The sequence below is a fragment of the Bos taurus genome, chromosome 4 (assembly GCF_002263795.3).
Source record: "Bos taurus isolate L1 Dominette 01449 registration number 42190680 breed Hereford chromosome 4, ARS-UCD2.0, whole genome shotgun sequence".
NCBI lineage: Eukaryota > Metazoa > Chordata > Mammalia > Artiodactyla > Bovidae > Bos > Bos taurus.
In genome coordinates, this window is record NC_037331.1 from 38,452,658 (window position 1) to 38,475,690 (window position 23,033).

The 23,033-nt window shown below is 34.3% G+C and overlaps 1 protein-coding gene across 13 annotated transcripts in view; it reads left to right on the forward strand.

Moving 5' to 3' along the window:
• Positions 1 to 23,033, forward strand: part of CACNA2D1 (calcium voltage-gated channel auxiliary subunit alpha2delta 1) — a 519,970-nt gene that overhangs the window by 299,450 nt on the left and 197,487 nt on the right. For all 13 annotated transcript variants that reach the window (XM_024990478.2, XM_024990480.2, XM_024990485.2 and 10 more), the window contains exon 5: positions 14,833 to 14,874. In XM_024990478.2, the coding sequence (XP_024846246.1) occupies positions 14,833 to 14,874 (42 nt within the window). The remainder of the gene's footprint in view (positions 1 to 14,832; positions 14,875 to 23,033) is intronic.

Genomic DNA, 23,033 nt, shown 5'->3' on the forward strand with positions numbered 1-23,033 from the left:
GAATGCTGGCTTGTCTGGCATCTGAAGCTTTGTCTGGCTTACTTGCTCTTGTTTCCTTTCTCAGTGAAATGTCAAGGGTATTTCATTGATGATTATGAATTGTCTTGAGTCATGCCATGTGACTCAGAAAAATACAGCAATGACAAGAAAAGCCAAGGTCTCGCTACAAAAGCACTGCTCGGCCATGTTGAAAGCTTTGTGAATTCAGAATGAAGATGGGCAGTTGTACTATAATTCATAGCTCTGCTTCAGTGCCAAAGAATCATATCTTTCAATAGCTTTCAAGTTCTTCAGGAGATGTAAAATTCAAGGTTACTGTTGAGCAAATTAAATTCGTCAAATACTTAGACTTCAAAGGTATAAACATCTATTGTGTGGTTTGAGAGAAAGTCTGTTGAATCATGTTGGTACTAGTCAATTTGCTAATACAGAAACTATACAATATAAGAAACTTTCACAACTGATTATAACGTGCAAGCATATTTTCATCAAAAAGTGAAATTTCCTTGGCTTTCCTTCCACTCCCCCTCTCCATCCAATTACAAAAGGAGAAAGAAAAAATATTCTAAGTGAGGACTAAAGTTTAAGTGTGTGTGTTCACTTGTTTTTGACTCTTTGCAAGCCCATGGTCTGTAGCCCGCCAGGCTCCTCTGTCTGTGAAATTTTCCAGGCAAGAATACTGGAGTAGGTTGCCATTTCCTCATCCAGGGAGTTTTCCTGACCCAGAAGATCAAACCCATGTCTCCTGCATCTTCTGGACTGGCAGGCAAATTCTTTACTGCTGCACTGCCTGGGAAGCCCTTTAGTGATGAATAGTTTGGTTATTATCTGTTACTTGAGATTTTATACATGAATCTTTTTTTTTTTCCTTTGAGAAATATGGGTTTATTTACTCTTTTACTAAAAATCGTGGTTCTTTTTCAATTATACTTTTTCAGAGGTGCAGTTAATATAAATGTGAAATGTATATTATATATGTTCATTACATATATAATTTTTCTTAAGAAAAATGCAATATATGTATGTATGTCACATATATATCTGTTTTATATATATATATATATAATATTTTCTTAAGAAAAAATAGGGTGGCTATGTATTTATTTGGAATTATAAAGGGCAGGTTGATTACCCAGAAAAATTGGGCAAACTGTTGCTTGAGCTGCTTGTAGATTGATTTCCGAGCTTCTCGCTTGTTAAAAACTGAGTATGGCAGGAGCTTAACTGCTCTCAAGCTTCCCTGCGGCTTTATTTGTACCAGACAGTTTGGTGACAGGCAGATTCCTGCTGGGACACCTGATCCCAAAAGTAAATAGAAACCAAAAGTAAGGAGATGACAACAAAATAGGTCACTAAATAGGCTTTATTGGCATTGATTGTCCCTAAATTTAAAAGCAAGTTTTAGTGAATTAAAGCAAATGTGTGGGCAATTAACTTGTCTGCATAGTGTGTCAACACATTTTGAATAAAATTAATTTTTATCATCTTGCCAATAGGTATTTTGTAATGATATCTTGGCACACATTTAAAATTTAAATCTTACATATTAGCACCAGGTCTTTAATGATGCAAAATTCATTTGTTTCTAAACTTGACTTTTTAAAATTTTAAGTGAATTGAAATGTTTTAAGAATCAGATGAGGGAGCAAATAAAATATTACAGTACATGATACTGATACGATATAAGCAAATATGCCGTGCTGGATATGTTTCTATCCAAATGTAATTATATCTTGCTTCTGTATTTCTGTTTCTCCTTAACTTTCAGCTGTCTGTTTAGACTGCCCTCTAGTGAAATAAACAGTAATGAAAGCAGTAATGAAGACAGTCTTTGAGCTGGTGAAACCTTATTTTCTGTACCCTTTGTCGTTTTCCTCTTTATGTCATCTGCATTATCTCAATAATTTGACTTGCTAGCAATAATCAGTGAGGGAGAGTTGAAGAAGCCCAGAGACCAATTTAAAGAAAAGTCTAGCTTTGTGAAGCTGATTTCCTTTTGCTAATGGGAAAAAATATCATTTCAGAAGCTCACTGGAAGGGAACATTGTTATTCAGAAATTGAGAGATTTTGCATTTGATATTTCCATATTAAAGATGCTTGTTTGGTTTATTATATTTATTAAATATTCACAGGTTTAAAATATATAGCATATGATGTGAAATTAGTAAGGGAAAGAAGAATGTTCATTTGCTCCAGAGGAAAATATGGAAGCTTTAACATATATCTGGATTCCAATTCTGTGTTGCTTCTTACTAAGTAACTTTGAGAAATTGGCTTACCTTCCCAAACCTCCGTTTTCTCGTCTCCAAATTATAATAATATACATATCTTTAATATTTGAGATGAGCACTGCATGAGAGAGTATGTTTACATACTAAATTATCAGTAAAATGACATAATGTTATCATTATTATTGTCATAACCTGTTTTACAAAAGACAGGTCTATAAAGATTAACTGGGATTTATTCTTTGAATCATATTTTATACCTCCTTAAATTCAGTGCAAGTCTTTTCAGTGTTTATGTGAGCATGCATATATGTTTTATGTATTATGTTGTTCTTCTTCTGGAATTAGAAATGAGGGCTGATAATCTCAGATTCTTGGGTTTTCCTTTGTATACATACAAAACTCACACATTTCATAACAAAACATTTCACTTAAAGTTTTGTGCTGACAAATGTAAAAACAATCCTGAAAGAATGATATTGGATCATTGTCTGTTATTTTTCTATGCAAGTAATGTTAATACTTACTGTGGATGAAGGTTATGGGAACAGAGAGGGAGGAAGACAGAGAGTGGCTATTTAAAGAATTTTTTTGTGTTTTATCAGAAAACACCTTTGAAGATCTCCGCCCACTGTATTTTTTAGTGTCTGTCATGCTTTGGTGACAGGGAGAACCAAAAAGGATTGCTGGGAGCAGAATGGACAGTACTTAAGCATCACTTAAAATAGTTTTCAGGTTCTACCAAGATGTCAGAATTTTGTACTTTGATAACAGGAATGTCCTCTGTCTGAGAAAGTTATACTATTTGACCTAGGGTGGGAGGATCAAATAAACTATAGTTGGAATGTAAGTGTGTATGTACCTGGCCTGTCAGGTCATGGATATCAGTTTAGGTGATCTGTGCGATCGTAAATATGACAGCCTTCAAAATTTAACATACTGCTACTAAGTTACCAATGTAAACATTTTGATGATTCCTTAGTATATTTCAAAATGAGAATTAAATGAACAATATCAGGTAAATATATGTGTAAAATTGACAATACCATTGAAGCATACAGTACATTTGACTAAGCATTTATTCCAACTTTGCAAAGCAAATATCCCTTGGCCTTTATGGGTAGTTAAGTTTTCTAAAGACTGGAGCAGTTTGTAATTTTGATATCACTCCTTTGAGATCGTTGTTCCAAATTTCATTTCAAAGCTAATGTTTAATGATACAGCATCCTTCTCCCCTCCAAAATTTCCTGCAACAACATTTAATTTTTAAAGTGTTGGTAATAATATAAAATATACTTAAATTATATAATACTGTCTTATAAATTAGGGTTGCCAGGTTTAGCACATTTTAAAAAACCCAACATGCCCAGTTATATGGCATTGAAACATGTATACTGTCATGTATGAAACGAGTCACCAGTCCAGGTTCGATGCACGATACTGGATGCTTGGGGCTGGTGCACTGGGATGACCCAGAGGGGTGGTATGGGGAGGGAGAAGGGAGGAGGGTTCAGGATGGGGAACACATGTATACCTGTGGTGGATTCATTTTGATATTTGGCAAAACTAATACAATTTGTAAAGTTTAAAAATAAAATTTAAAAATAAAAAAGAATTTCAGATAAATAACATATATCTCTTATTATAAGTGTGGAACGTATTTTTACAAAAAACTATTGTCTGAAGTTCAAATTTAATTGATTGTCCTCTGTTTTATCTGGAAAATTGTATTTTAAATACTTGTATTAAGCTCTTAAATGAAAATTCTTAGCTCAAGCTTTCATCAACTTTCTATACTTATGTCTGTTTTTGCACAGTCTCTGAACGATTTCTAAATAACACTAGTTCAATCATATAACTAACTTTTATATCATTTATTTGGTGAATGGGAAGGATATTATGTATATTAGTATTTATCAGCTTGGTTAATAATTTTTAGCTTTGTTTTGTACTCTGTTGATAAATAGTTTGACAAATTTACCTTTAAAATATGAAATATAGAGGATAATTTAACTTGACCTGCTTTCAGTTTACTTCTCTTCAGTGTTTCTAGAAGAGCTATTTTAAACAAATAATCCATGAGAGATGCCAAAATATGCAACAGATTGGAGGAAAAAACACAGCTTTCTACTTTTTTTAGGGAGGAAATAGTGTCTGTAAAGGTTAATTGGCTGCTAATATATTCTATTCTCACCTAGATATTAACTTTGAAATCTCTTTCTTCTTTAAATGTAAAATAGTTTTCATACTGAGTTTCTTATGTGCTAGGAGAGAAGTGATTCTGATCAAAAGATGAGTATCCTTTGTTCAGTAACACATCTGGAAGCATAGTTTAAAATGTAGACAACTCTGTAATTGGCTTGCTTTTTTGCAAGATTTCTGCTCTCCACTGAAGTGACATCAGCCTCTTGTGATTAAAATATCTTCAATTAGTCAAGTACTTAAGCTGGTCAATGTCTCTTTTCCCTCAGTTTCTTGTTTAAAAACTGTCTAAGTGTTATTATTGAAAAGAAAAGCTATGACAAACCTAGACAGTGTATTAAAAAGCAAAGACATCACTTTGTCAACAAAGGTCCATATAGTCAAAGCTGTGGTTTTTCCAATAGTCATGTATGGATGTTAGAGCTGGACCATAAAGAAGGCTGAGTGCTGAATAATTGATGTTTTTGATATGTGGTGCTGGAGAAGACTCTTAGGAGTCCCTTGGACAGCAAGATCAAACCAGTGATCAATCTCAAAGAACATTAACCCTGAACATTCATTGGAATTTCTAAAGCTCCAACATTTCATCTACCTGATGCAAACAGCCGACTCATTGGAAAAGACCCTGATGCTGGGAAAGATTGAAGGCAAAAGAAGAGGGCAGCAGAAGATAAGATGTTTGGATAGCATCACTGATTCAATGGACATGAACTTGGGAAAACTCTGGGAGATAGTGAGGGACAGGGAGGCCTGGTATGCTGCAGTTCCTCAGGTCTCAAAAAGTTGGACACGACTTAGTGACTGAACAACAGCAGCAACAAAAATCATTATTTATGTTTAACCAAGTTGAGTGCCATTTTTATTTTTAGGAAATACTTATTTCCGTTTCAACCTTCTCTTAGTCTGTTCTGTTTATATAATCACATCTCTAACACAAATACTTTTTGGTTCTTTAAGTAATGGCATTGATTATAATTGTATAAAATAGTCCTAAAATAATTTGAATACTTGAAAGTTGTATATATAATCTATGCACATCTTAAAATTTCAAAGTTCTTTCAAATAAGTCAGAACTTAAATTTATCATTGCAGCCCTTTGAAGTTGGAGTTCTTTCCCTAGCTAATAAATGAGACGACAAAACAACTTTGGCTGTATCAATTTACTCGTTTGCTGCCACAGACTAAGAATTGAACAAAGGAATAGAATTCTAAAAGTGCTTTTTAGATGCTTTCGATTTGTGGTGCCGGAGAAAACTCTTGGGATCGCCTTGGACAGCAAGGAGATGAAACCAATCAATCTCAAGAACATCATATTTGAGGAACCGAGCACGGTCCACAGAATTCCTTTTCCCTGTCCGTTGTTTAAAAATTTTGCACAACAGATGAAATGCATTATACTCCTTAGGACTCTGTTGAGTCTTTTGGATTACTTGAGAATCTTTTGGATTGTGACTTTCATAAATTAACATTCTAACAATCATACATGTTTTAATTAGAGATGTTATATCTGAGTCACTGAACAGTTTGAATTTAAAAAGCTCTTTGAATTATGACTTAATTAAATGCAATTACTAAAACTAGGCTAATGAAGTATATGCTACTAGGAAGTTTTTTGTTGGTTTCCAAAGCAGTTATGTATTATTCAGATGGAATGGAGTGCTTCAAAATGTCAGAAATTATTTCATTTATTTCTTCTGCAGTAACCTTTCTTTTTTTTACTGTGAGCAAAATTATTTTCACAGAGAAGTAGCTCAAATTATTTAAGCTGTAATTTATTCCCTAGAAAAACACTGATTTCTACTCCAGTTTAAATAAAACTGAATGGCATTCCATTATATTAATGAAAGGTAGCAGCAATTGATCTAGAGCAGTTCCTTTCTACCGTAATGAAGAGAGTGCCAGAATAGTTGTGCTAGGAGGCAAGTGGTTGATTTAAGCTAGTTTGGGGATGCTTCTATCTCAAAACATCCATCCTCAGAAACAGGTACTGATTTTCAGAGATGAATGAATATACTTTGACTTGACGTTTCAAGACATAAAGAAAAATAACAGTATAGAATCTTCTTATGCTTTTACATGTTTCTACAGAAATATGTCAGAGACATTTCCAGTGTGGCGGGGACCGGGGTGGAGAGGAGGGGAAGTGGGGGAGAAATAGCTTTGTCTTTGTTTTAAAGAATTAAAAGACAATTGAGTTTTGTTGGCTATTCAAATGAGAGGAGAAGCAAATCTATCAAAGCCTCATTGAACAAAATAGATGGAAGACAGCTACTGGGTCTTGTGTAATCTAAAGAAAAATAGTTACTTAGTGGACACATCAAAATATATAGATGGGAGAAATCTAGAGACCATGGCTGTCCAGTGACTCATTTAAAATTGAAGAATGGAAGCCTCAGGAAGTCACAATGTCAGCTAGTCAGTATTTTAAAATCGTTTCTTGATTGAGCCATGTGCTCAGTAAGTATTTCTGATGGACTCGCTATGTGACTGTGGTAGATGTTGGTTTCCTGCCCGCAGCTCTTCAGAGCACACACACAGTTGTCTAGCTTCCTACTCTAAGCATATATAGATCTTTGCTTGAGGGCTTTCTATGGAGTCAGGAATTCACAGAATTCAACGCTTTGAACCAGTGATGACTGGTGTGGGTGAATACGAGCAATCTTCTCACTCTTCGGATACAACAATGTTGAGCCATGTTTGAGAGCATCCTAGCATCTATTATGCTTATTCTTATTGGGGTATGACCACAGGCCTATTGGTAATTGTCCACTGCTAACTACCTAGGCTTAAAGCATATGAATCATGGGTTAACTTTGATTGTATCTTTCTTTTCCTTTGTTCAGACTAGTTTCAGGGAATTTGGGGAGGTGGGTTTGGGCCCGTACACTGAGGGTATATAAGGTTTCTTCCTTCAGTACTACCTTTGGAAAAATTAACACATATTTACTCCTAGGACATCATATGCTGTTAAGATCAAGTGCTGTGAACTTTGGTCATGAGTCAAGAAAATCTATGAGTTGTGTAAATCAGTAGGGAGAAGTATAGAAACTGGAATATTTTGGTGGATTAAATTTTAATGTTTTAGTTGATGATATCCCAAGCTTCAATTGAATCATAGATTAAAGGAAATTAAAGCTAGGTCATCAGCATTTTAGATGTGTTTGTTCAGTTCTGGTCTGAATTTCCTGGGATATTTGGTAGATGAAAATAACATTTATCTTATTATATTCTACTTTGGCTTTTATCCTATAGTTTAAATAATGTATTTATTGATGCCCTTTGGAACACTACTAAAAAAGATTACAAGCAGATTCTTATTAAAATTTACCAGATGAAGAAATAAGTTGCTGCACTTAATGTTTAATAGGAATTGATTTCCTCAGAAGTTCAAAAACATGAAACTCTGGAATCACAGTCCACTTGGAATTCCACCTTGATTTCTTAGAAGAGTGAAAGTGGTCTCTATTTTAACTCATTGAGGCTTTTTAGAAGTTATATACTTTCTACTCTGATGCAGTGTATGTGCCTATGTTCATGCAAGCATTTATGGATATGTGCATTTTGTTGTTATTTTTACTCCAGAATTTCTAATAGTTCTTTATAAGCTTGTGATAGTCATTTATCCATTGTCTGTCCATTCAGTAGCTCAGTTGTGTCCGATTCTTTTGACCCCACGGACAGCACATTTTCTTATAAATCTCTTCATTTATCAGATTAAAAATAACAGCTAGTAATACCATTCTGTTATATGGAATCTTTGAAGAAGGGACTTTACATGAGTTAAATCGACTCAAGCATAATATGTGATCTAAGAACATAAAGTTGTAAACATTTACTTTAATTCATAAGTAATTACCAGATAAAGCTAATAGATAAATTCTATGGATATTCCTGATTTTTGTGTTTCAATTTGTAAAACAATAGCTTATAATTTGTAGGGGACCCATACAGGCACTCTGCTCAGCACTTGATGTCAGTTCTTTATTGTCTCTTATACATAATGTGAATCAATGTAGGTTTATCACATGATTTCAATCTAGTGATCTGGGAACAGATCTCTAAATGGACCTGTGCCCATGTTTTTCTTTTTTCTCTTCATAAACAACATTTTCATCATTCCAAACCCCACACAGCTATAATGACATAAAAACATTTTTTTTTTTTTAAGAACCACTGTCCTTAGTGCTTCAAGCTACTTTTAAGCTATCTTTGGAAACTTCACTTACATTCACACCACCTCCCAAACACACACAAAGACACACAAAATCATATACATTCTGCACCCCCCACTCACCAAAACATCTTCCTAAGTTGTTTTATTCACACAGTGCTATTCACACACCAGGGCTGCTGGTTATCCCATCTCATGTACCATGGTTGATTTGGGCACAGTCAATAGTAGTGGTGTGTCTGGTTGTATGCATGCATGCGAAGTCACTTCAGTCATGATGGACTCTTTGTGACCCAATAGACTGTAGCCCACCAGGCCCTGGGATTCTCCAGGCAAGAATATTAGAGTGGGTTGCTAAGCCCTCCTCCAGGGATTCTTCCTGGCCCAGGGATCAAACCCATGTCTCTTATGTCTGCTTCACAGGCAGGCTGGTTCTGGTTACCAGGTCAAATTGTTACTACGATATGTTAATCAAAAAAATTTGAAATTTAAATGATTTGAACTAAACAGTGTGGTTCTTGTTTGGCAGGAATCATTAACACAACTACTTTGTAACATAGAGTATCCTTTATGTTGAGCTTTCCTGGTAGCTCAGTGGTAAAGAATCTGCCTGCAATGCAGGAGATGCAGGAGGAATGGGTTCTGTCCCTGAATCTGGAAGATCCCCTGGAGGAGGAAATGGCAAACCATTTTAATATTCTTGCCTGAAGAATCCCATGGACAGAGAAGCCTGGTGGGCTACAGTCCATAGGGTCACAAAGAGACATAACTGAGTGAGCACAGCGCGCGCGCATGCGCGCGCGCGCACGCACGCACGCACGCACGCACACACACACACACGCGCACACACACACACACACACACACACACACACACACACCCTTAATGTTCATCCTACTGACTTCATATTTGGAAATAGAGATAAAATGAAAATGAGTTGTTTTTTTTTTTTAAGTGATTTAGCAGGCGATAGAGTTGCCCCCAAATTTTCATGCTGTGGATCATATGTAGAGTCAAGTGTATAACCCAGAAAATAAAATTAGTAACTTGGACAGGAAGTTAACATCTATTTGAGTTTTAAATGTGTCATATATTTCAGATATTGGCTATAAAATCCTAATATTTGGTTCGAACACTTAAATCTTATCCTTGGCAACATCTTATTCCCAGATTGAAGCTTTGTGCTTATGGTTCAGGTTTTTAACATGAACTATTCATCAGAGGCTGCCTTTTATAGGCAAGTAGCATGCAAGGTACTGTCATTCACAGTATGTTTTTATGATGGAATGGTCTATCTTGTCCAGATTGAATTTTTGACTCCCAGTAGACTCCCAGATAAACTAAAGTCATTTATCTGTCAGCTTGCTAGGGGATGTTTTAAATTTCAGTAAACAGCGGTATTGTATTAGCATGAACCATTTGGGTAAATTTGTTTCAAGGAGATAATAAATAACTAAACTACTTGGTTAAAAATCAGAAACAATTTGTTCCTGTCATCTGGTGGTGCTTAAATTAGGAAAAATAACTCTCTAAAGGTGTAACTAATCCATGAATCTAGTTTGAGGCTCTTGCTGGCTTTATCTATCAGATTGCACATAATGCACTGAAATCCATGGATATCCCCCGTGTTTGGGTGTAAAATATCTTCTAAGATGATGTTATTTATAATTTGCATGAAAATGTTTAACTAGAAGGATAGCAGGGAAAGAAGATGATTCAATTCTATAATCTGTGCCAGCGATAATTAGTTTATATACTATAGTTTTGCAGTCTTAAATGATACTGATATAACTGTGTACCTTCTGGAAAAGGGACTGAAAGAATTTTGAGTGATAGGATAGGTAAACGATTTAGGAAGAAACATACATACACATGTGCAAACACGCATGCTTGAGTTGATCAACAGAGGAGGAATGTCTCAAATATCTGAAATTCTTAACTCTCACCTGTTTTAATATCTAGGAAGGTTTTGTGTTATATGGTGTTACCATCCATGTATGATAAGACATATTCTTCAGTTATAGCAGATTGAAGCAACTGGCCCAACTGCCTCCACATCTTGTCACATGTGAATCAGGAGAGCCAGAACTTAACTCTTAGGTCAGGGTTAATAGTCTTCATCTTCGTTTCCCCAGCATTTAGCACAGAGTGACGTCAGAAGAGTACTGTTGAATGAGTGGGGTGTGTGGCGTCATCTCTTGGTCATGAGACCTCAATATCTTCCTGTACAAAGTCTAGGTGAGATGGAGGCAGAAGCAAGGTAAAGGGAGAAGGAACTCAGCTGATTGATACTCTTGCCTCTCCTCCAATTTCCCCCCCACAGACCATTAACTATTAGCTGTTTTTAAACAATATCTTTCCCTAATTTTCTTTTAGCATAGAGTTCATTTTAACCAAAAATTTTCCCTATGTAAACATCAGGACATAGAAGTAGGCCTGATTCACTGTGAATTGTCCTTTATTCCTGGAAATTGTCCTTTAACCCAATCGTCTAAAGATTATTTCTGGATTATTCTGGTGATTCAGTGATTTATGTGATTTGATTTCAGATTGATTTAGTTTAATGTAGCTGCACACATCTGAAAAAAAATATATATATATTTATATACACACACACCTATATATATAATAGCAGAGCTAATATATACCTCTCTGAGGCAGAAGAGATGGCTCTAAATGAATGTGATGAGAAAGAGAATTAAGATTATCATTATTATTAAAATTATGGTTTTTTCTCATCTATATTCAAAATTATTATTGAATCAAGAACTCTGAAATTATGCAAACAAAAGCCACAGTAAAGCAAATCACTGCAATTTTCCACAAGAAATTATGATGAATTATGACCTAAAATGTGTTTTATATAGTTACACAATTGAAAGGTCGCATGGATATTTGCCATTTATTTTAGCATCATGCTGCCATGTAGGTGGACTAGGTTGACAGATTAAATACAGAGTTACAGTTTTCCCAAGTCCTGATGCCCTAGGGTGATTTATCTTTACTAATGTTGATCAATTTAGCTTTTCTGTTAGATAAAATAAGGGAATAAAGCAGTGTTCATGCTATCAATGCAGAGTCTGAGGTTTGAGAAAGGAAAGTGTACTTATAAAGATTAAAGAAAAGCTTCTGAGCCAAAAGCAATGTGACGTTTATTGAAGAGAAGAAATTTTGTTTTAATACAGTGGACATAATCAGTTGCACATTCCACTCAGGTCTGTGTTCTCTTATTGAAATGTGACAGCCTGTCTAAGCATATGTGTTTGATTAAGTACTTCCGAGATATGTTGTTGTCATATAAAAAAGACACACTTGTTTTTCTTTGCATTTATATTTTGACCAGCAATCTTGATTCCAGCTTGTGCTTCATCTAGTCCAGCATTTCTCATGATGTATTCTGCATATAAGTTAAATAAGCAGGGTGACAATATACAGCCTTGATGTACTGCTTTTCCTATTTTGAAAAGACCCTGATGCTGGGAAAGATTTAAGGTGGGAGGAGAAGGGGACGACAGAGGAAGAGATGGTTGGATGGCATCACTGACTCAATGGACATGGGTTTTAGTAAACTCTGGGTGTTGGTGATAGACAGGGAGGCCTGGCGTGCTGCAGTCCATGGGGTTGCAAAGAGTTGGACACGACTGGGTTACTGAACTGAACTGAACTGATATTTTGACCATGTTAGACTTATAAGGAAAGAGCTCCTTAAATGTAGAAATATAAAATACCTAGTCACAAGAAGTACTGATGTTTAGCATGTAGTATTACTTTACGCATAATATGTGTTGTTTTCAGTTTGCTTAAAAATTTTTTTTAAAAAGCCAGGTTTGGCATTATATGTCTTCTGATTTCCAGAAAATTGTCTGTAAATCCATACATAAAAGTTACATACAGTTAGCAATACACATTTTTAATAACAATTTTAGCAGCAATATACAGCTTTATAGGTTTTATATAAAGTATAATACAGTAACAAAGGAAAAATACTGAAATTCTCAAAAAGATTTTTCTCTATTTTAATTTTTATTTCAACTTCAGTCACAGTCTATCTTAATAGAGTCAAATACTTAGCTTGAGTTAAAACTAGTGTTTCTTTATCACACCTTACCCTCTTCTAAAACTGTGTGATACTCTTCATTTTGTATCTGTAAAGTAAATTCTCTTTGTTACTGTGACCACATGTCACACATAAGAAAAGATTTTAAGTAATCATTGTAGTCCATTAGCTCTGGTTCCAAGGACTAAGTGTAATCCTAGATAAATGAATTATTTTATATAGTTATCTGAACATTTTATTTTACCTAAAAATAGAGGTGGGTGTCTTTAACTTACTTTGTGTCTTTCTTGGCACAGATGTATTTACAAATAGGTATTGAATGAGTGTTGAAAGGATGCTACTGAACCAGGTGAAATTTAATGCTATTTTACCTTGTTTTCCACATGTTCCAATTTGGTAAATATAAATATTCAGTTGGCAAACATAGTATCTAAAATGAAGTAAACATATTCAGTGTTTTAACATTTGATAGAATCCACAATCTAAATTGAAAATTGTCTCCTAAGTATAAATTACAAGGCTCCATGAGGGATCAATAAACTAGTAATTGGATTTGAGTCTCAGGAGAATTCCAAAGATTCTCTTGATTTATGTATGTGATGAGTTCTGATGTGTATTTTACCTTTGTTACAAACCTAATGCTATAAGTAGGAAATGTTCCAGGATATAGAAGTTTTATGTGTGTGAAAATTCTCTAGCTACTTATTCTTTTTGAAAAAACTAATATTAAATGGTAATTTTAAAAATGTTAATGATGCTAAATGAAATTAAAACTCCCAAGTTTCATTCAGTATTACAAATCATATATTTTTATATTTATTTATGTAGTATTTGGTTGGTTATTTGGTCTTCAGAGAGATCTGTATTTTATAAATCTTCATTATCATAGTATGTTTCTCAAATCAAAAAATAGGCAGAATCTGTGACCTGCCCAAATCAAAACAAAACAAGATCTCAATTTTTTTCTTCTTTTGGAGATTATAATGTGCATTCATACACTGAAGCTATATGAATTCCTGCTGAAAAGAGAGTTTTAACTTTATCATTTATTCTGAAATCATGACCTTAGAATAATTTTGATTATAAAAAATCTATTACATCTTTAAGAACTATTAATTTTCTTTAGAACATACTTTAAGAAGCACTAATTTAGTCTGTTTTCCCCAAGTAATTAAACAAAATTCTATCAATTGTGTTTTTGTTAGTCAACTTTTGGATTGTCCTTATTTGTAAATGTTTAAGAGACAGAGAAAAGTACACTTTTACATGATACTCAAAATACAAAAGACATACAGAAGATGAAGAATATGCATCTACAATCATTTCAGGAAAAGAAATAAAAAAGAAATCAGTATATATGTATTATTTTTAAATTGCATAGAACTAGCCTTGTAGATAGAAAGAACAAGAATGTAAAATTCCTTGATAGTTCTTTGATCCACTTTCCTTTCCATTTTTTCTCTGTAACACAATTTATGTCCATAATTTATACTTAAGACATATTCAGCAACATTGATAGCTAGTAAAAATGTCCACACACATTCATTCTTGAAAAGTTAACACTCATTTGCTACTTTAGTAGAATATGAAACCATTAGAGTGTTGGATTATTTGATATTTTTGCTGTCTAAATTCACAGACAATCTTGATTCCTTATCTGAGTCTGCTGAAGAAATTCCTGCCAATATCATGCAGTTACACTTTTCTTCAAAGAATAATTTCAACACTTGATATATATTTTTTAAACGTCATGGTTTTAGCCAAATTTTAACAAGCCAGTTATTCACTTGTCTAGAATTATCCTATCTATCATTTCATGATTTAGGTGAAAGAGACAGAGAGAGAGAGAGAGAGAGAGCGTGTGTGTGTGTATAAATTATTGTGTTAAGGATTTTTCAATTTTTTTCTTGACAAATTGACCTCAGATTTGCACTGAGATATTTTGCCCCATTACAAGATGTGGTTTTCTAATGTCACTGATATAGTGTTTTAATATGTTCTTATAGAAAATATTGGCTAATATTTATGCATCTTTGTGGAATATATCATAAAAGGAATACTATGTGAGGCCTTATTATTTCATATGTGAATAAAATATACTTAATGTTTGCTCCAATATGTTTTTAAGTTTTTAATCAAATCAATATCACATTCCTTTTTCCTTTTTTTATAGAGCAATGAAGTTGTGTACTACAATGCAAAGGATGATCTTGATGTGAGTATTAAAAGTTTTACATTACATTACAGGCTAAACTTAACTAGACTAGGGTGAATGGCTTTCTAAACAATCTGACCATGAAGTATATTTAGTTGGATTCATGTTCCCATCCAGCTTTAAAATTGTAGTTGCTTATAAGCATTAACACCTATGTACATTCAAACTGTTTTTCTTTCATCTTAGGCGTGCTACAGTTAATTCTGTGATCCAAAAATTTCATTGTAGTCTTACGTATTCTTGAAATCCTGCTAACTTCATCAGGTTTGCTGGAGATGGGCCATTTCATGTAAAATTTTTAAGAATTTGTAAACAATTGTAAGATAATATATTTTAAAATTCATTATAACTTTGTTGGGGTAGTTTAAAGTACTTTAGATATGTTAATAGTATTGCTCTTTTAAACCCTTAGATGGTGAATGAAAAATGAACTGTGTTTTATGATTGGTATATTGGTTTAGCTATTACAGAGAGACTGAAATATGCTAAACTGAAAATGCTAAAGCAAAACAAAAGATTATTCCTCTCTAATGGCACTTTCTGTGTGCAAGGCCTGATAGAACAACTCTCTATAATCCAGGCCCTGCAAATCTTTCACTCATGATTTTTCCTTTCCTCAAAATAGCTTTTCCATTTTATGGTCCAAAATGGATGCTGCAAAACCCACAATGATATTTGCATTCTGTCATCAGAAAGGACTCAGATGGCACTGAAGGTCATATTCTGGAAATTACAGAAGACACATCTGTCTGTACCTGTTGTCTACTACTTAATTCCTAGTGTTACCTGGTTGCCAGAAGATGTGCAGTGTAATTCCCTGTCCTCCTCCCACCTCCCATAAGCATGTAGACAAATAAAATATAAGGTTCCGTTACCAAAGAGAGAATAGAGAGAATACTAGTTGGGAGTTAATTAGTAGTTTCTATACTTAACTTCAATTTGCTCTTTCTGGCATATTGAAGTTAGTGCCCACATCTACCCGTCAATTGAGTGACTTCTATCAGTTCAGTTCAGTAGGTCAGTCATGTCTGACTCTTTAAGACCCCATGAATCACAGCACTTCAGGCCTCCCTGTCCATCACCAGCTCCCGGAGTTTACCCAAACTCACGTCCATCGAGTCTGTGATGCCACCCAGCCATCTCATCCTCTGTCGTCCCCTTCTCCTCCTGCCCCCAATCCCTCCCAGCATCAGGGTCTTTTCCAGTGAGTCAACTCTTCGGATGAGGTGGCCAAAGTATTGGAATTTCGGCTTCAGCATCAGTCCTTCCAAAGAACACCCAGGACTGATCTCCTTTAGGATGGACTGGTTGGATCTCCTTGCTCTTGAGGAGGATCTCTTCTCTCAAGAGTGTTCTCCAACACCACAGTAAACTTATATTAATATAGTCAAATTCTTCAACTTGGAATGGAGCAAAAAATTCTCATTTATAGTACAATGATTATAACATTTTGTGCTATGTTTAGTATTATTTAGTTCTTAATGCATATGTTTTGATCACTGTGACCAAAATGTTCTCTGCAATAGAAATATATAGTCCTTATTTTTTTAATTAATTTATTTTTTATTGAAGGATAATTGCTTTACAGAATTTTGCTGTTTTCTGTCAGACCTCAACATGAATCAGCCATAGGTATACATATATCCCCTCCCTTTTGAACCTCCCTCCCATCTCCTTCCCCATCCCACCCCTCTAGGTTGATGCACAGCCCCTGTTTGAGTTTCCTGAGCCATATAGCAAATTTCCATAGGTTATCTATTTTATACATGGTAATTAAGTTTCCATGTTACTCTTTCCATACATCACCCTCTCCTCCCCTTTCCCCATGTCCATAAGTCTGTTCGCTGTGGCTGTTTCTCCATTGTTGCCTTGTAAATAAATTCTTCAGTACCATTTTTCTAGATTCTGTATATATGCATTAGAATATGGTATTTATCTTTCTCTTTCTGACTCACTTTACTCTGTATAATAGGTTCTAAGTTCATCCACCTCATTAGAACTGACTCAAATGCGTTCCTCTTTAAGGCTGAGTAATATTCCATTGTGTATATGTACCACAACTTCTTTATCCATTCATCTGTCTGTGGACATTCTAGGTTGCTTCTATGTTCTAGCTATTGTAAACAGTGCTGCGGTGAACAGTGGGATACATGTTTCTCTTTCAATTTTGGCTTCCTCAGTGTATATGTGTAGGAGTGGGATTGCTGGGTCTGTGGTGGTTTTATGCCTAGTTTTTTAAGAAAATGAAAGACAGTTAAGAAGTGTTAGTAAACACTGAACTTGGATATTCACTTTAGGACTTTTAGTGGTTATACATTTTTTTCTTAAGATTATTGCTTATCAGATGAAGTTGGACTTATATAGATGATGAAATTAATTCACCCTCACCAAACATTTTGCAATATATGGTTGGATTTAGTTGGTTCTTATCCTCCAACTTTATACGTGTAATGATATTTTTATTTATCAAATGTTTGTACAATCATAATGGCATTTTGTTTTAATTTGAATTGGCTTACCCCTCACTGTTATTTATTTCACTTTTCTATGTACCAATTTAGGGCTTCCCTGGTAGCTCAGTCAGTTAACAATCTGCTTGCAGTGCAGGAGACCCAGGTTTCATCTTAGGGTTGGGAAGATCCCCTGGAGAAGGAAATGGCAACCCACTCTAGGTCCTTGCCTAGAAAAGCCCACAGACAGAGGAACCTGGCAGGCTGCAGTCCATGGGGTCATAGAGAGTCGGGTATGGCTGAGAAACTAACATATACCAACTTAGTTTCATGTTTTTAATTGCTCAAATTCCACAAAGCCATATTCATTATGAAAAATTGGCAACTGGAGATTATATGATGTGAATTTATAATCTCATACATCAATATCTAATAGCTAATGAACACAGGAACTAATTGGAATGCTAAATATTGAAATGGTGTTATCAATTAATACATTTGTCCTCATGTGTTTGAATGGGGTATAAATATCTGAGATCTAAATACGTTTTCTATTTTCTGGAATAGTTATATATTTAACCTATGAGTGGATTTTGAAACCAAGGGGCTGAAATCTTGCCAGTAATGTGAAGCTATAGAAAATAGGCCAGATTTAACTGTAGACATATTTTGATATGCTGTTGCCTTTGGATGTCATACATTCTCCAGCTTGCCTCAATTCCACTCTCCTTGTTGTTTATTCTCTGTCTATATCACACATCTACACACATAAAAAATAAAGTAGAATTGCCTTAACATAATACAGGGATAGAATCCTCAGCACACCAACATTTAAGGAAAGGTCTTGAAGGCAGGGTGTGGTGTGTAGAATAAAAGTAGATAGAAATGAGGAAAAAGTAGCTTTCATAATAGAAGTAAATCATATGTAAAAGCCCATAACTTAAGTTTATGTTGAGTTAAAGACTAATTGTTCCTATTTTTCTTCCATGTTTGTTTTATTTGTCCATCACCAATTAAGATTTGAATATAAAGAATGACATATTCAAGTGTAATCTATTGGTTTTGTTCATTATAATGATGATACATGGCCTCACTTAAAGGTAAAGCAAGCATTTAAAGCTGATCAGTTATCTCTTTGGAGTGTAACTTTCTATTAGCTACATCTGAATTAGTTTGTGGAGAGCTGTCACGTTGTAAGCTTTTCAAGGACTTTGATATAAGACAGTTCCTCAGGGGCATTTTATAATCTCCACGCTACTCTAGATCAATTCTATTTATATTCACCTTCTGGGTATAAAAATAAAAACTTAGTGACAGCCAGATTTAGCTAAAGTGGTGACTGAAATAAGGGTAAAAGTAATGTCCCTTAGGATTGTGTAATATTATATAAAAACTATGACTATAGTCATTCACACAGATTTTTGCTTTGGAACTTCAAAATGTAAGTATTACTGGGCTAAATTATTTGGTTATGTGGTTAGCCACAATTCTCCTGGTTGACATAAGTTACATAAGGTATATAGCCGTGCTAGAAATGTAAGATAATCATTTCTGTCCCTTGTGCTAGTTATATTAGCATATTCTCTCCTCTAATTACCTGATTATAATATCCTACAGTTTTTGTGCTAAGTATTCTTTAAAAACTAATTCAAATACTACCTACTCTTGAAGCCTGCCTTGGTTTTTCTAGATAGCAAATGGTATTTCCTTCTTCTGAGTTCCCTAAATAACTTGCTACACATTTTTGGTTTTAATGGTCTAATACCATACACTATAGTATTTTTAAGTATTTTTATATAGGGATAATCTTTATTAAATTTTTGTGTCTTGAGATAAGGGTCTTACTCATTTTCTCTCTTTAATGATTTAGAGTAATTGTTGACATGATGCTATTAAATTGGATAGTTGATTTTCAGTTCCCCAGTTGCTTACATCGCATTCATGAAGATTGTTTACTTTTTAGATGGTGCTGTATTTGCAAAGTAAATAGGAAACCCTTTGCAAGCATGGTAGAAAAAAAAAAGTTTGTTTTGCTTCAAGGTTGGGTGGAAACAAGATTAAGAGAGGATTGGCAAGACTGGCTTTGACTATGGACTGTCTTTGAATTAATTTTTTTTTAATATAGACATTTGAAGATGGGATCAGAGTGGACCTTGTTCCTTCCTGTACTCTCATGTGTTCCTTCTTCCTGTTAGCCTCTGGTTCAGTCATGAGGACTAAGTAAAGACAGACAGTCTGCTTTGCCCTATGTCTAAAACTGATTCAAGTTGAGAATAAGTATTAGAGTTAGAATATTTGTAGGCAGTTACTACAAGTAATAGAAGATCAGAAATTTTGGTTCTAAGACTGAAGAGATCTGATAGGCTAAGTTTTTATGAATCTTTATGAAATGTGAAATCAAGCCTATTAGTCCATTGAACTAAATTTTGTCTAATTTTGCATTTAATAAAAGTAAATTGCTGAATTTCATTTTCAAAGAGAATACAGCATTAATGTGCATAGAATGTTTTAATGTAAGATTAATTTTTAACTTTTTATCAGGAAAAGTGTTTTAAATATAAAAAAGAAAGAATAGTAAACCGAGTCTCCATAGTTGCTGTATCTAGTATTTGTGTAAATATTTTAAGATAAAATAGAGATATGATATTTCACTCCTAAATTCTTCCATATGAAACTATTTTCCCCAATTAATAACAATACATACATGTATAATTACTATCAGTAATTATACCTGTAATTACTATCAGTAATTATTATCAGTACATTGTTATATGGAGGAAATAGAGTATGATACTTAAGAGACTTTATTCCAGAGTTCCACTGCCAGCATTTGAACCCCAGCTGTGCCGTTTTCTAGCCTGGTGATTTGGCAGTCACCTAACCTCTCTGTTTTTCCCTCTTGGCTTGAAAAATAAAGGTAACAGTGATCCCTACCTCATACAGTCACTGTGAAAATTAACATTCCCTGTCTTACAGTAGGCAGTCTAGAAATATTAGTGAGTGTAATTTTTAAAATGAGTAATTATATTTTTACAATACATTTAATATTGATTTGAAGTGATTTTAGTTCCACATGGGGAAACATTTATGCATGTGGGTGTGTTAACAATAATTAAAGAGTACTAATTTGAGTTATTTTATTGTTAAGAATATCCTTATATTTGTGTGAAAAACTTAAGAAAATGCTTAACAAAATAAAAATTGAAATAGAATCCTCTAAAACACATTTAGAAATGCATGTGACTGCAATGCAGAAATTTGTTGTAAAGTCCTTGTGAGTGGTATATATCCCAATTAGAAAAGATAATTAAATGTCTAAATAAAATGGAAAATAGCTAACAATGCAACAATTAGTTATGAAATTCCACATTCAGGTTCTCCTTAGTTTTGATGGGTGGAGATACCACTATGCCAATGAGGAACTGCCCTCTCCTTAGTTTTGAAGTTTATTTAGGTTCTTAGAGACATCTGTCCCAGTAAATCCTTAACTTTGCTAAAGGTTTAGCGAAGTAGATTCTGCAGAAGGTTTGAGTTGTGCTAGCATGCAGCACTGTTTTCTTAATTCCCAAAGCAAGCAAAGAGAAAGCAGATCATTGCAAACCCTTATTAACCTAATTCGAAGATCTATGTTTTGGACTGAAATCCAAATGAAATAAATTCAACCCAGAATTCCCATGTCAATAAATTAGGTTGATTTATTTGCTACATTTTATTTTATTGATTACATTAAAAATGTGACCTATCTGGGACATTTGGCTAGTCTGCTGAATTCCCTTGCATATTTATGTTGCTATTTATTTTCTTACTGGCCTTGTCTAACATTAAAATTAATCCCAACCTAATGTCCTTTCTAAATGTCTTTTTAAAAGGCCAATCATTCATTTTATTTTATGGAAATATCAGTCTGCTTCTAGAATGAATCAAAAGCGGTATGTATCAAACAATGATGAAATATGTTCTGATTATTAAAGAAGGAATCAAAGTCTAGGTTTCTCTCTCTCTCTCTCTTTTTTTAAAATTATCTGATAGTATGTGGCCTTTATTTGAGGCTCTGCTAATGATTATTGTTGAGTCCTCATAGGAGATAGTATAGAGATAGAATATTAATTGCTTTAGTAAAATAAATGGTATAATCAGAGTTGCCTTTTTTCTGTGTGAATCCAAAACAAATGGTTTGAATATTTTCAATGCTGTTTGTTTGGATTAGATTATAATAATAGTTATAATTGTATTATATAATATATATAAAATAATAGTCACTCAAACATGTGTTAGCTTAATGGACTTCCCAAGTGGTGCTAGTGGTAAAGAATCCGCCTGCCAGTGCAAGACGCATAAGAAACTGAGTTTCATCCCTGGGTTGGGAAGATCCCCTGGGGGAAGGCATGGCACCTCTCTCTAGTATTCTTGTCTGGACAATCCCATGGACAGAACAGCCTGGTGGTCTACAGTCCATAGGGTTGCAGAGTGGGCATGACTGAAGTGACAACATGCATGCGCATACTTACTCTAAACTAGGAAATGAATGCTTTGTAGGTAATGTTATCATTCACACTCATCTTTTGTGGCACATACTATTATTTAAATAATTTTCAGAAAAACCAAGTGAAATTTAGTGAGCTGAAGTGACTTGTCCCCTATCACATATGTGTATTTGGAAGAGCAGAGAATTGAATGAAGTGCAGTCAGAGTGATGCACAGCAGGAGCCACGTGTCACTGTGCTGTGCTGCCCTGCATATGCCATGGGCATCCGCGGTGCACAGGAAGGACCCTGTGATGGAGCTGTTATAAATCAAGATTTTCAATTAAAATTTTTGAAGATGGTTTTGATTTAAAATTTTAATTTATTATACCTATCCATCATTCTTTCCATATTTAATTTTGATGTATATGGCTTGTATTTATCCAGCCAGCTTCATCCTTGACTGTTATTAACAGTGACTTGCAAGTAGGCAAAATAAAATCTGTGATTAAAAAAGATGGTTAGACTTTAAATCAGAAATCTTCACTGATCTGATCCATCATTCCCAGTGGTATTTTCCATGAACACCTTAAAATGAATGCATGCACCTTTGTGTGAAATATAGCCTTATTAGAATTCCTGGGAGGGGGAACTGTTAAGACTGATAATAAGGAAGATTATTTCAGATTCTGTTTCTTGTAGGAATAGTGCCGTGTGTTTTTGGTGCCTTCTTCCAAAAATTGAGTCTGGTTTAATATTTTTGTAATGCTTTGTACACTTGTGTATGTGCTGGTTTTGCAAGGATAGTTAAAACATTGGTCCTAAGCTGCTTTGGAGTGGTGGCATGCATAATTCTCTTTCAGATTCCACATGTCATATTCTTCCTTTACAGAAGGTAGTGTATGGTGTATTTACTTAGAACTCACTGAATTAAGTTTGGAAAATTTGGTGGTATTATGTAGGCATTATCTATTCACCCTACCTACAACACTGGGTAAATAATTATGGGGACCGGATTGCTTTGAATGAGATCTTCAACCTTTTCTTGCTTGCATATACATATCAGTTTAAAAAGATCACCTATTTACTTATAAATTATATGTAAACACACACACACAAACACACCTGAAATGATATGCTGAGAAACCTCCCAAGCGATTTCCAAATTTTTAAGATAACTGAAGTTTTATGAAGTGTTGGTTTAAGTGGCATTTCACAATAAGAATTGCCAGAAAAAAGCAAAAAG